We start from the raw sequence: 14,118 nt of genomic DNA, 5'->3' as shown, positions 1-14,118 counted from the left end.
TCTTTAGAATATTTTGCTTCTACTTTCCATTTTTATTGACTTAACATTTTTAACTCATGCTCCAAAGGACTCTTAACTAGCTTTTAAAATATCCAGCTTGCTGGATTTGAATCCAAAGCCATCAGTTTCTGCTGTTTCGATGGCTTTGTTTTTTTTTTTTTTTTTAAGAAACTGATCCCAAGGTGTCAAAAAGCTTAGTCTTCCCATGAGCAGTATGAACTTGCATGACCTCCACGCAGCTTATCTCATCTTAAGAAGGAACAGTATTTGCCTTGCTTTGGCCAAAATTTGTAGAACATGCATTCTTTCTGTTGCAATAAGTTCTAAATAGAGTCTGAGAAAGATACCAGTACCATGCTGCTTTTTTCCAATCCTTTACCTTGAAGTAAAACTCTTAAATAAAATAAACCTTTACTTCACTTTAAATTTACTTATTTTAACAAATGGTTATGCAAACCATCCTTATGCAATAGTTTTTTTCCAGACAGCAATCTCACTGCTGTTATAACATCACTGTGATGCAATAATATGAACAATAAAATCCTCTGTTTGAGTCTTATTACACACTGTTAAGCAATGTATCTGACTCATCAGCTTAATTGACTCTTCTAGGTGACCTTGCCATGGTCATTACAGCCAGTTATGAGATATAAATGTGCTTAGGCTATGTAATAGAAAAAAAATGCAAATAGATGGCCAATTCCTGCAGTCCATACTAAAAGAAAGTGACAGTTGATTTCCGTTTTAGTATTTTACAGTATTAAAACGTTTTTTTACAGTATTTGAAAATAATTATTTCAAACATATTTTTAAAAAAAGCCACAAGGTAATGTAACTGTGTAATACTGTTGATAAGCAGGACTGTAAAAAATAAAATTGTGTAAGCAAGAACATACTTGGACTTGACCAAAAATGTGATAGAAGCAACATTCTTAAATAAATCTATTAGAAGGTAGTTCTGAAATGAATTATTACTAATACCACCTTAGATACCCTGTATTTTTTTCCTAATTCACTTGTTGAATTGACCCACGGGTAAATTAGCATACTGTGAGACTGATTCTGGTGACAGATATTAAATAAATCTATTTTCAAACAGAAAAAATGCCTTTTTTAAGATGGAGCTTTTTTCCCATTCTGGAGTTGCTCCACCTTGGTGTAATTTTCAGTCTGTCCCAAAGTATTTGAATAATTAACTAGTTTTTGCTACAGAGGTGTCTGCACAGCAGTTAGCAATATAGGTGCCACTGCTGCAAGACCTCCTTTACAAGTAGAATGCAGCCCAGTAAAGAAAATGATGCTCAGCATGGGCAGTGGGCTGGACCATCTCACAGAATTGGAGCTCTAAAGATTGCTATTTCTCTGTTCCATTTGCAGTGAGTGGTAGATAGCAACATTTTACATCTGGTGTGTATTTTATATATTTACTTCAGTTGTTATATAACAAGATGCATGTTTAGAGTATCAGCTGGGATTAATTGACATAATTCTGCTGCCTTTAAATAGAGCCATATAAATTTAGGTCAGCTGAAGGTCTGGTCCATGCTTGGGATTTTAAGAACACAGTTCAATAATAGAAAGCCATTTGTTGTCAGAATAATTAATATTTGATTTTGTGGGGGGGTGGGTGTGTTATGGTTTGTAACTAGGGCAAAGCTGAGATTGTATTTCCAGAATATGGGTAGCTATTAAGTTATAGCTTTTTGCAGTTTAGTTCTTTGTGCTGCCAAGTAGTTATTGAAATGAGAAACATACTGTCATAGTACTGTAACCTTCAGTAATGGTTGTTTCTATTGAGGCTTTATTCAAAATACTGGAAAGTGATATGATATTTAAATTACATATTTATATGGACATACTGTATCTATAAGTAATTAAGTATTCACCTCAGTTATATATACATTTCCTTTACTTCTCTGTTTTAAAGTTTTTCCTGGTGCTTCTGGTAATATTCTTAGATCTTGTTTTGCACCCTTTAAATCAGAACATCAAAGAGCTTGTTTTGGGAAAAATAAATAGACCTGATAGAATCATACTATCTTCATGAGGAAATGGAAGAAAATATAGGGCAAATTTGCTCCTATTAAGCTTGACTGACCTTTCGAACAACAGCTACCCTTAATATATGTTTTATGATCTCCAAATAATAATTTTATTTGCATAATTTGCGTAATTTACCTTTGGTAAGCAGGCTGCACTGTAATGAGTTAATTTGTAGTTATTAAGATAAACAGTAACTTAAGTAATTTTTCCAACAATAAAAGTCTTTTGTAAAGATTACACACGACATCAGCTTTCTGGTAATACGAATGTGCAACATTGTTCCACATTCTGTGACAATCTTACGTTTGATCAGTCTTACAATCTTTTCTTACATTTGATTGAACGGTGTCATAATAAATGATTTCTGATGTTCCCAGTGGACTATGTTCCGTGGACATATCCTGTTGTTTTTTTTTTTCCTTTCAATAAGATGATCAACATTTTAGCAAAAGTGGGTCATCTTGTACAAAGCTATCATCATCAGTGTTCCACTGACCTAATTACACATCGGTCCTGAAACAGCAAGCACTTAAGATGTGCATGAAGTTGTAAGAAAAGGGAACTGTGCACGGGATCAATAGTTCTGCCTTGCTCCATGCTGTTGTAATGGATTCGTGGTCCTTATGCATGTGACTGTGTAACAGCAGTAATTGGTGGTAATGTTTGTAGTGTAAATGCTTTTCCCCTCTCCGACTGTGGAAAACCTGTCCATCACAGCATAAAATGCCATCACCTAGGTTTTTTTGGAAAGGTTTTAGCTTCTTTAGCTCTACGTTGTCTAGACCCTTTCGCCCACAAATCTGTCCTAGGGATAATATCAGTTTTTCTGTGGAGCCAGCATTAGAGCTTTTCTTTAACAGGAACATAATTTTACAAACTTTTCTAGATAAAGGTCAAGAAGGAGTGTGTTGAAGGATTTCAATAGAGATTGGAAATCTTCTCTGTCGGAGAGTTTCATGGCATAATTTTTGTCTGTGAGAAGCAGCAGAGTTAAGAGTATCTCTAAAATTTTTCAGCAATGTTTAAGTAGGCTGCATATGCACCACCTAAGCTTAAACTCAGCCTCCTGTCTCGTGTGTGCAACGAGAATGATATTTTTTTCTGTACCTCATGGAAGCATCGAGACAGATAGCAACTGTTTTTAGAACACTTTGAAGATAAAGTGCAAACTAGATCCTTCAGTTTTTCAAAATTTGGAATGCAAACTGGTGACTTTGGAATTTACGAACAACTTCTACAGCAGCTCCTGTAGACAGATATTCAAAATCGATGCACCGTGGCAGAATGGTGGCAGTAATATAGTTAATGATACCTGTGCAAAACATGGACAACAGCAACTAAAAGTAAGCAGAGACATCAGTACAAGCTTTTTTTGCTTCTCTAGAGTGTGCCACATAGTGGTGATGGTGATAGATGTGTGTTCTTGTCTAAGACTAGAAGTTGTACTTCGCTATTATTTCTTTAAGGACTGAGAGATGATTTTTTTTTTTTTGAGCACATGGTGATACAAAAGTGATTTGTATTTGAGCATCCAGTGCTAGAGACAGGATTTCATTTAGTTTCATAGAATCACTATCAAAATGTTAGAGCAGTAGAATAAAACACTTGTTTTATTCTAGGATGCATTTGAAAAACTACGCTTGGAAATAGCATGAATTATTTTGCTAAGTGTAAATAATAATATGCAGTTGTTCTGTGGGGAAACTTACATATGTAGGGAGACCCACATGCATTCTCTAAAGCAGAAATTATTTATGTAATTAAATTACACAGAAGAGAGAAGAAAGATTGTGGGCCTGTCCTTCAACCTTTGAGACATTTCAATTATTACAGTGTGAATACATAAATCCCCATGAATGTACTGTGTTGTCACTTAAGTATTTTTTGAAGTCCATGGATAAATTAAATTTGTGTGATTTCTGCATACATTATTTCTTGCTTCAATAGCATGAGTTCTATACAATAGTCTCATTAATACTTGGATCTGGAATTGTGTTCTGCTTCTGTTGAAACCAATGGCAAAATTGCTGTGGGAGCAAGACTGGCTCTGTAATTAAGTTAATAGGGTCGAGTGTTATTACGTTGTTGAATTGGCACTCAATGCCATTAACATCAACCAACCAAATGTTGGTTTTATAACACTTTATGAGGGAGTGATAAAGCAATTGAAAAATTAATCATAAGGGAAAATATTGGAATTTGAAATGTAGTCAGAGGAATCATTACAGTTCATTAATTTATGTGTAAATACCGATGTTTTCCAGTGGAATTATAAAATTCAAGTGAAGTGAAGTGACTAGTTCTATTGAGGGCATGTTGCCATTATCATCAGATGGAATTTAATTTGTTTACAGACTCAGCATTGGACTGATCCACATGGAGAAGTATTAATAAGCAAGGGGTTTGACTCCTGTTTGTAAAGCAGTGATTCCAGTTGCCATGATATGGAAAGAGTTAAAGATCTATTTCTGTTTTGTTAATTCACTACAGTAATGGCATTAGGGTCTAACTGCAGAAACAGCAAACCAGTATGACTATGTCAGTGGGTTACACATCTGTCTTGACAGCTTTACTGATGGACTCTGGCAGAGAGCAAAGTTGAATACTGCGTGCAAAACCATGGCAGTTTTGATACACGCTTAATATTTGCTGTAGATTGCATGCTACTTACGTTCCGTCTGTTTGTGCCAGGAACAACGTGTACAGGAGGGAGACTGGCCAAAACAGGAGGAATCAATGCTACAGTTAGCAGATTGTATGCTGGAATGGCCCAATCTGCAGATGTCCTGTGGAACAGGGGGCGTGAACTCTGCAGCTTGTTGGGCTAAGTGCAGCTCAGTGCTAGTGTTAGGCTTGCAGACATGTTTGGACCTGGAGTTGAGTTTTTGTTGATGGCCATATTGATGAACTATGTCATTAGTCTGCATTCATTTAAGGAAAAAAAACCCACAAAACCACAATCCAACAACTTTTTGCCACTTATTATTACCATTATTAGTATTTTTCCTAAACCACAGTGTTGGACAAACACTAAAGTGGAATCACTCTTGAGCTGGAGACTGTTACAGATAGACACAGTCAGGATTCCTGTCCTGAAGCAGTCTTGTTCAAGACTAAACTTATTGCTTTTGTATAGGTATGGTTTCATTCTTCTAAAATATCCACTGATTCTCTAAGTACTTCCTTGCTGTTGCTACCGTTTCAAGTAAGTGTAGATGTTCTAGGGTATATGGCATATATGTATAATAATGATGTGTACATATTAGTTTCTGCTTTCTGGGAGAATAAACATTTGTATTTGGGTTTGAGTTTAGCTCTCTGTTAGTGTTAAAATCAAGAGCTCTGAATTGGTAAGGACCTGAAATTTCACAGAAGTTGTTGTGAACCCTTTTTACTTAAGTGGGAGTTGGCCGAGATGGGGGCTAAGAGACAAGTGATGATTTCATAGGTATTCAGTACATGTTACACTGTTTCCTGCTGTGCCCCATACAAGGTGTCTGCAGTTCCTCAGAGATGCACTATTCTCTCCTGATACAAGTGAATACAGTGTTTGTAGTATACCAAGACAATTACAGTTCAGTAACCATGCGTTCCCAGTGCTACAGTGTAATGAAATAAAATCCCAGTATTTTTCTATTAGTGTTAAATGATGTTACAGAAACCGAATATTCTACAAATGTGACAAAAGGTCAAATGACCTTGTCTTCTTTTTTTTTTTTTAATTTATTTTTAAATTCTGTGTGTTCAACAATGATTTTTTAAAGTATTGAGTTGCAGTAGGTTTAAAATGGAATATATACTAATTGAACCACTGATTACATGTAGCAGTGAGATGGGCAAAATGGCTATACAGCTACTTCAGTAAATCAAAATGTACCGAAAGTTTGGACAAACAGATGTTACTTTGTTGTGGGGCATATGTTTGTTTTTAAACCTGATCCAGCTCTCTTTTTGGCAGAAAACTCCCTTTGACTCCAGTTAGAATTTTGGATCAGGGTCTTATTGTGTAACTGGTTGTGTATTGGAGGTACATTTCTTCTTTCCTAACACGGCAATTTGTGGTGCTGCTTTTGCACTGAAATGTTAGCTGCTGTCTTTGGTGTGGCTAGCTTCTTGCTCTTTTTCATTAAGGCTGTATTATCAAAGACAAATAGTTACATGTCAATAATTAACCACGGATTTTAGGAAATTCCACTTAGTTGTTTTATTAAATGTGTTATTTTTTTTACGAAAGAAGAGTTGGCATGGTTTGATGGAACAGAACACAGCTTGAAACTTTAGTCTTTATGACCCTGCTTAATTGTTATTACATCACTCACTCCACTTTGCCTTCTGGAAAAGACAAGAGAAACTGGCAGAATACAATTCATTAATTCTTTTATAACTTTCCTGAGTAATAATCTTAAAATTAGTTTCGTTAGTCATTGTAAAAATATTCCCAATAAATAGAGACATTAATATGAAGTGGTTGGGGGGGTGGTGTTTGTTGTTGTTTACTTTGTTTTTTGTCAGGGTTTTTTTGGTTGTACAGGCAAGAATGATTACTGACTCAGTAGTCAGTTCTATAAAAGCACTTGGCATACTACATTCATTTTACCAGGAACATGACTGACTGTGGCAAATGAGATACTGAGAAGCCTCAGGTGAAGACCAAATGATCTTATGAGAATAAATATTTTTTTTTTTGATTGAGAGGGACTAAGTATAGCAAAGGCTAATTTAAATACTAAGTTCAAATTTAATGATTAGAATGTCTGAAGCTAAAGGTTAGGCTGGTTTTTCCTTATTAATAGTAAGACTCGTAGGTCTAAACTTCCACTTCAGTGTGAACACTGTTTTCTGAGGGTGCACATGCCTCAATGGTATTAAACGTTACTTTGACATAATAAGACAACTTGCCAAATGCAAATTATTAATTTAATGTTATTTCTCTAATGTATTTTTAGTACTGATTTTAAAATTTTCTTTGTAAGATACAGGAAATAATTACGTAATACTTTTTTTTGTCAATATTTTTTGTTAGGTATTTGCCCAACTTACGTGTGTGAAGTTTCTAGTTTGAATTGATATGACTGATCAAAAAGGCATTTTAAAGTTTCATGTGCATGTATATAAACATTTATATATACATATATATATGTATATATTTTTTATAGAATTCAAAAGCAGCAATTAAATGTTTAATAGCTTTAATAGATAGTGATGGTATTTTAAAACAATAGAAAGCACTCCAGCTTCTCTAAATAAACTTATGTTATTTTTAATGCATGCAGGACCCAAATATATTGCATTTCTAAGTCACGCACCACGGCTGTTTTCAGAAGAGATGCTTTAATGGGGAACAAGATACTTTCCAGTGCTGCTCATCAACATGCCTAGTGTCCTGCAGTGTTAAGCATTGGAGGTCTCAGTTTGGTCAGTGATATCATGGAAAATTCTGTGACAGCATTACCATAGGATCAAAACTCAAATACTTTTTTGATTGATTTTTCCTTGGATCATATTGCATTTGTTTTGGAAGCAAATCTGCTACCTAGGTATCATAAAATCTGGAATACTCGTTGTTTCAATGTGTGAATATGAAGTGTCTTCATACTCTTCATACAGCAGGTTTAATGAATCAAATGCTAGTTCTAAGCTAGTTATCAGAAGCTACTTTTGTGTGCCCTGAACCAGCAATTCCTAAGTAGTAATAAAATTCTCTATTTATTCCAGGGTTTTAAGAAGATTCCCATTGAATCTGCTAAGAAAATTGATTCTAGACACTTCTGTCTGAGATTATGAAAGAAAAGGAAGAATGTGTGTGGATTTAAAATTACTGTATTTTTCAAGTTGTGGAGTAAGAAGTACTGGGGAGATCGCTTTCTCTGTTGCTTATTGTAGATCTACTACAAATTGTTTCTGATGCAGCTGAGAAAAATGCAGACCCTTAAAAAGGAGCACGGACCTGTTGACACAAGTAGCAATGTGGACAAAATCATGGTACTTAAGTCTACCTTAGCAGAAGTGTCTGAAGAGTTGTCTACAAATGAAGATATACTACTTACTGAAGCAAGTAGTGGAAAAAGCAAATCTTCAGCTTGCCGGAGAAAGCGTGAGTTCATTCCAGATGAAAAGAAAGATGCTATGTATTGGGAGAAAAGGCGGAAAAATAACGAAGCTGCCAAAAGATCTCGTGAAAAACGACGACTGAATGATCTTGTCTTAGAGAACAAACTAATTGCACTGGGAGAAGAGAATGCCACTTTGAAGGCGGAGCTGCTTTCTTTGAAGCTAAAGTTTGGTTTAATTAGTTCTGCAGCCTATGCCCAAGAGATACAGAAACTCAGTAGCTCAACAACTGTATATTTCCAAGACTATCAGAGTTCCAAATCAAATATTAACTCATTTGTAGATGAACATGAACCATCTATAGTTGGTAGCAGTTGTATTTCTGTCATTAAACATTCTCCTCAAAGCTCAATGTCTGATGTGTCTGAAACATCAACAGTAGAACACACCCAACCGAGTCGTATACAAAGCAACTGCAGAAGTCCTGAAAATAAGTTCCAGATTATAAAGCAAGAACCCATGGAATTAGAGAGAGAGCCAAGAGATGACAGAGGTTCATATAAAGCATCCATATATCCAAACTACATGGGAGCTACCTTTAATGTGTACTCACATTCTCCTCCTCTCTTGCAAGTTAATAGGTCCTCCAGTAATTCTCCGAGAACATCAGAAACTGATGATGGTGTAGTTGGAAAGTCATCTGATGGAGAAGATGAACAGCAGGTTCCTAAGGGTCCAATTCATTCCCCAGTTGAACATAAAAATGTTCATGCAACAGTTAAAGTTCCAGAAGTGAATTCTTCAGCTTTGCCTCACAAGCTTCGAATTAAAGCCAAAGCCATGCAAGTTAAAGTGGAAGCAATGGATAATGACTATGATGCAACACAGAAATTGTCGTTGCCCATTGACATGTCCTCAAAAAGACATTTTGAGCTGGAAAAACATGGTGCGCAGAATTTGGTGCATTCTTCTCACACTCCTTTCTCGGTTCAAGTGACTAACATCCAAGACTGGTCACTTAAACCAGAACTCTGGCATCAGAAGGAACTCAACGTTAAAATTCAGAGTGGTTGCAAAACTGGAGTTGTTGAAATAAAAGACAACATCTACAATGTCTCTGAGTCAGAGAACCTCTATTTGAAGCAGGGCATAGCAAATTTATCTGCAGAGGTCGCTTCACTTAAAAGACTTATAACCACACAAATCTCTGCATCGGACTCTGGTTAAGTTACTACTGAAAAAAGGCTTATTGTTTTAAAGGATGTCATTTGCAGTAGATCAATATGTTTTGTATGATGCTGAACTTTCACTGGACTTGTGATGTCATTTCACTGTAATGTTCACATAATGTCTGATTGGTGTCTTTTTGTGCACAAATTATTATGAAGACTAGGTTGTGTTATGATCACTATGCCTTGAGTATAGTCAAGTAGCCTGTACAAAGGCTGTATATAGTGAACTTTATTTTCTTTTTGTTCTTCTACTACAAAGCGTGCAAGTTACCAGTTACAATAAAATATTGGTGACAAACACAGAACATCTACTCCAGTTCAGTTGATTTTATGAACTTGTAAATAAGTTGTTAATCAAAAACTGGTTTTTTTCTTACACTGTGCTCAACTTCACGTACATTTTAGGGTTTTACAGCCTAACAACCAAATTACAATTTACAACATGTGTGATCCTTCTGGCCACCTTTTTCCTTAACACGTTTTTTAGAAGAGAAGTAAAGTGATTATTTATAAATGAAACAGTACCAATTTATAGCCTTAGCCTTCTTTAACTTATTTATTAGGAGAAGTTAACCAAAACCCATGCAAATTCTAACCCAGTAACTAAGATCACCAACCTTTTTTTTTTTCTCCTTCAATCTCAAACGAGACAGTAATGAGTTTCCTGAATGTTTTAGTGTGAAAAACAATTTTTTTCAATATTATAACTTGGTGTTTTAGGTGAAATTAGTTAAGTCGGATTTGTGCATCTGCAAAGTTTTCAAAGCCTTCCAGTGACAGGATCGGACAGCACCACCTTTGTCAAGGGGTGGCTTGTGTCTGCAAGGGGTATTGTGAGCAGACAAAGTCTGCCCCTCTTGCATGCCAGCATTCTTTCCACAGTAGACCGTGGGCCACCTGTAGATGAAGGATAAGGCTACTGGATCTGTAAACTCTGAGCTCAAGTAGGCAAATACTTACACAAAGGCTAGGCAATAGCAGTTGCAGAGTTAGAGGGGATCATCTGCTGGTTTAGTTCCCAGTATGGGAAATATTGCAATTTGGTATGAAGTAAGTCTTGCCAGCAATTTGGCCTTGGTTTCAATGGCTTAGTTAACTGAACTGGAATACTCTGGCTTGCTAAAGGGCATTTTGCAAGAACTTCTCAAATGTAAAATAGAGAACTACGTGAAGAACTGCACAATCCAAATACTGCTAGCCCTTTTCAACTTCTGCAGATGACGAGTTCTTCACTTGATGACTGGACAGGGCTGTGGTGATCTTTGTCTTTCAGAACAGCCATGGAACCATGGAGTCTAGAATTGCATCACATATCCTTGGTTTGGCTTACCAAAGTCTTTCATTTTAAGATTAAAAATAAATTCTAAATAGAGCATAGACTTGGCAGAGGTTCTTTTCATGACACTTCCCCCTTCTTTTAACATACTAAAAATCAGACTAACAAATAAGCTTTTTCTGAAAAAGCTTTTTATTGATTGCCATACTGTATAATGAATGGAACCTTTCCATAGGCTTAAAATACTAATTAACAAAATGATATGTAGGTATTGTTTTTTAAATTCATACTTGACTTGAGTGAGAGGAAGTTTGTCAATTTTTTGGGGATATGAAGAGGAGTCCGTGTCACTCCTGATAGCTCTGAAGCTTGGTCCAGCAGTCAAGGCAATGGCAGAACTCCCTGATGTCAGTGAGGCCAGGATTTGATTCTGTGCCTTTTCAGGAGCTGATGATTCAGTTGTGTTCTGGGAGGACCTTCGCACAGAAATCACTGGTACTTTCTGAGCTTTTTTGAGCCTTCTAACTGCTGTGCTGTATTTGTGGCATTCAGAGTTAATAAACTGCTATTCTTTTTTCATGCCTTAATAATACAATAGACCCCATAGCTGGGCTCTGTATGTATTTGGTAATTAACATAGATGACATTTCAATGTTACTGAAAATAAGCTCAGGATTATTGCATGAAATGTAAACATTTGCATTGAATGATGGGGATATGAGACATGAGGCAGTGATTGCTACTGTCTCTTTGCTTGCTAAGTATCTTCTGTAAGCAACAATAAAATTCTTTAAATATTTTGCATATTATTTATCACATGTAATGTGTTCAAGGAGAGGACTTAAAAACTCTCGGTGTTGCCATCTGTGTAAGCCTAGATCTATTGGTTTTTTTTTTTCCATTTCTTGTTAGAATTGTTTGTCATAATGGAAGAATGTTGTCCTCTTTCTAGCTCATTATATATTTTGTGTATCTGTTTTGTGCAATTAATACTTAACAGTAATGATGTAGTTAATTTGTTGAAGGATGTCATTGCAAGAAAGTTATAGCATGGAGCTTAGGAGCACAATCAGATGTTATTTATACTCCCTTTATACCTTAGTGTTATGCTTCATTTGAAGAAAGAAATAAATAATTTGTCTTTTGTTCAAAACCAGTTCTAACTACAACATGCTTTTCTATTACGTTCATTGTCATAGTTCAACACCGGGGTGTTAGCTGAGCTGATGACTAATGTTCCCGTGCTGAAGTTACTGTTTCTGCAGCTAACATTTGGAATATCTTCCCCAGGCCTTTTAAAGTTACAAAAGGCAGGAGTGTGGGTGGTACCTACAAAGCCGCGTTCTTGGCTGCAGTTGGCGAGCTCTGAGCAGCTCAGCTACACTAAATGTGGTGTGGATGGCCTCCTCACGCAGAGGCTCTCACCCTCCTTGCCCATCTTTACCCTGCTTCCCCTTGGGACGTGGTATGGGAAGGATGGAGACTCACACTGATGGGGGAAGGGAGAGAATGTAGTGGGACCCCCCTGCTCCAACTTTCAGCTGGTACATAATTGTGTATGACCAGAGAAGCTGAGGAAGCTGTGCCCTTCCAACATGCTTTTCCTGCACTGCACGAAAGAGAATCAGCCTCCATGAAAAGAATATCCTTGGCTGGCCATCTAGTCATGGGACATCAGAAGGTTATTTTGAGCACAAAGTGGGCTTTAATCTCAATGGGTATAAACTGGCATAACATCCTCTAACTTACTAAAACTCTTGAGAGCTCAGCAATTAACTGACAAAACAACATAAAACATGGTGAAAGGGGAATCTTTCTCATGTGAGGGAACATGGATGACTAGAAAGTATCTGAAAAATGACTAATGTTTCTTCAACTGTGAATGTTAAGGAAGGCTACATACAGAAACTGTTAACTGAGAGACTTACAAATATAAATTGACATTTTTTATGGGAACACCTGAATTACCACTCTAGATTCATTTGGATATTCCCAAACGTTGCTTTTGGTAATTGTTAATGAGAAGTTTTAAGAAAAGTCTGTCACAAATGACTGATGATTAGCAAGGTAAGTTTTTTCCTAGTGACATTAACTGGTGGCTAATTAACACTGTGAAGTGTGAGTATCAGGTCTTTTATCAAAATTCCCTAACTTAATTGTGTATAAACACAGTAGTGTAGCCTCATGTTCTATCAACATCAATATTCTGATAAATGTATATAGAGGTGAAATGTACATATGCCCATACATATACTGAGCCCATACATTATGATTTTCTGAATACCCTCAAGTTTCTGCCTTCAGTAAAGCTTATATATTACATGGGATATATTTAAATTTTATTAATGTTCTGTACCACCTCCTTATTCATGATAGGAGACAGGTTATTGACAATTCCTATTCTTCTCTCATTATTTCAGCTGTTTTCATTACAGCTCTAATGTCTACTTGAGCAGTTTATGAGGGCCAAAAACATTCCTGTGGAATTTAAATGTAAAATTGTGCAATAAACACATTTCTGAAGTTTGATTAGAACACCAACTTCTAAAAATATTTTCTACTTGCTAGTACATAAATGTGCCGTTGAAAATCATGTACAATGAATTTAGCAGAAAACTCACAGAGAATCCGATTAACATGACCTTTATTAAAACCATATTGTTTTAAAAATACTTACATAGTTTATTGCACAATACAAGCTTGGTAACTGCAAGAATACATTAAAAGAATTTTTGGTATTTCTTGCATAAGAACGAGTAGCACTTATTGTTCCACTGTGGTGCCAAATCAAAAGTTAAAAACATTAGGCCAAATCCTAAGCCTTTTAACTCGGTGTTGAGTTCTAATTCTCTTAATGAAGTAGATTTTTTCTGTGTGCAGTAAAGGACTTAAGATGAGTTAACATTACCAAGATAGAAGCTTTACAGTTCACTCCTGGCACAGAGTCCTACTGGCTTTCCTATCTCTAAGGCTAACTCCCTTGTGACCCAACAGTGGTGTACCAGTCACTTTATTCATATCACTGGAGTTGTAGGGAACTTATGTAGGAAAGAGAAGGCAGCCAGATACTCAACTATTATTTATTCAATGACAGCTCTAAAAGGACTCGGTGAATTATGAGCAAAAGGTCAGAATAGAGGCATAGTGTTTATTTGCTTGAAAGAGAAAGTATCAGAAGACATTTGGTTTTAGGAGTCCAAAAAATATCTGGAATGCAGATATGAGTTGACCAGCCATTACTTGTGCACCAATCCCAATTGTGGTAATCCCTTCTACTGTGGACACTATGGAGCTCCACAGGATTGCAAACAGAAGTGCTCAGGAGGAACAAATGCAGGGCCTGCAACTCTGCTGTGATTTTATGTGAGTTTTAGTCTCCTGTAGGCAAGCATCCTCCCTGCTCCTGAAGGATGCATCTGAAAGGGATCCGATCCGAAAAACCTGCATCAGTCCAAAGGAAGTCCTGAGGAAGCTCTGTGGCAGTCTAATGCTACCAGCATTCAGATTACATGGTCT

General features: G+C 36.3%; 1 protein-coding gene across 1 annotated transcript in view; it reads left to right on the top strand.

Moving 5' to 3' along the window:
- NFIL3 (nuclear factor, interleukin 3 regulated) overlaps window positions 1-11,758 on the top strand; it is a 14,632-nt gene extending 2,874 nt beyond the window's left edge. Inside the window, exon 2 of the mRNA XM_017837209.1 lies at window positions 7,759-11,758. Coding sequence (XP_017692698.1) covers window positions 7,948-9,321 — 1,374 coding nt within the window. The 5' untranslated portion in view covers window positions 7,759-7,947 and the 3' untranslated portion in view covers window positions 9,322-11,758. The remainder of the gene's footprint in view (window positions 1-7,758) is intronic.
- The last annotated feature ends 2,360 nt before the right edge of the window (window positions 11,759-14,118 follow it).

The sequence above is a fragment of the Lepidothrix coronata genome, unplaced genomic scaffold, assembly GCF_001604755.1.
Source record: "Lepidothrix coronata isolate B3197 unplaced genomic scaffold, Lepidothrix_coronata-1.0 Scaffold296, whole genome shotgun sequence".
Taxonomy (NCBI): domain Eukaryota; kingdom Metazoa; phylum Chordata; class Aves; order Passeriformes; family Pipridae; genus Lepidothrix; species Lepidothrix coronata.
Note: the sequence above shows the minus strand (reverse complement) of the source record. Positions and strands in the feature narration are given on the sequence as shown.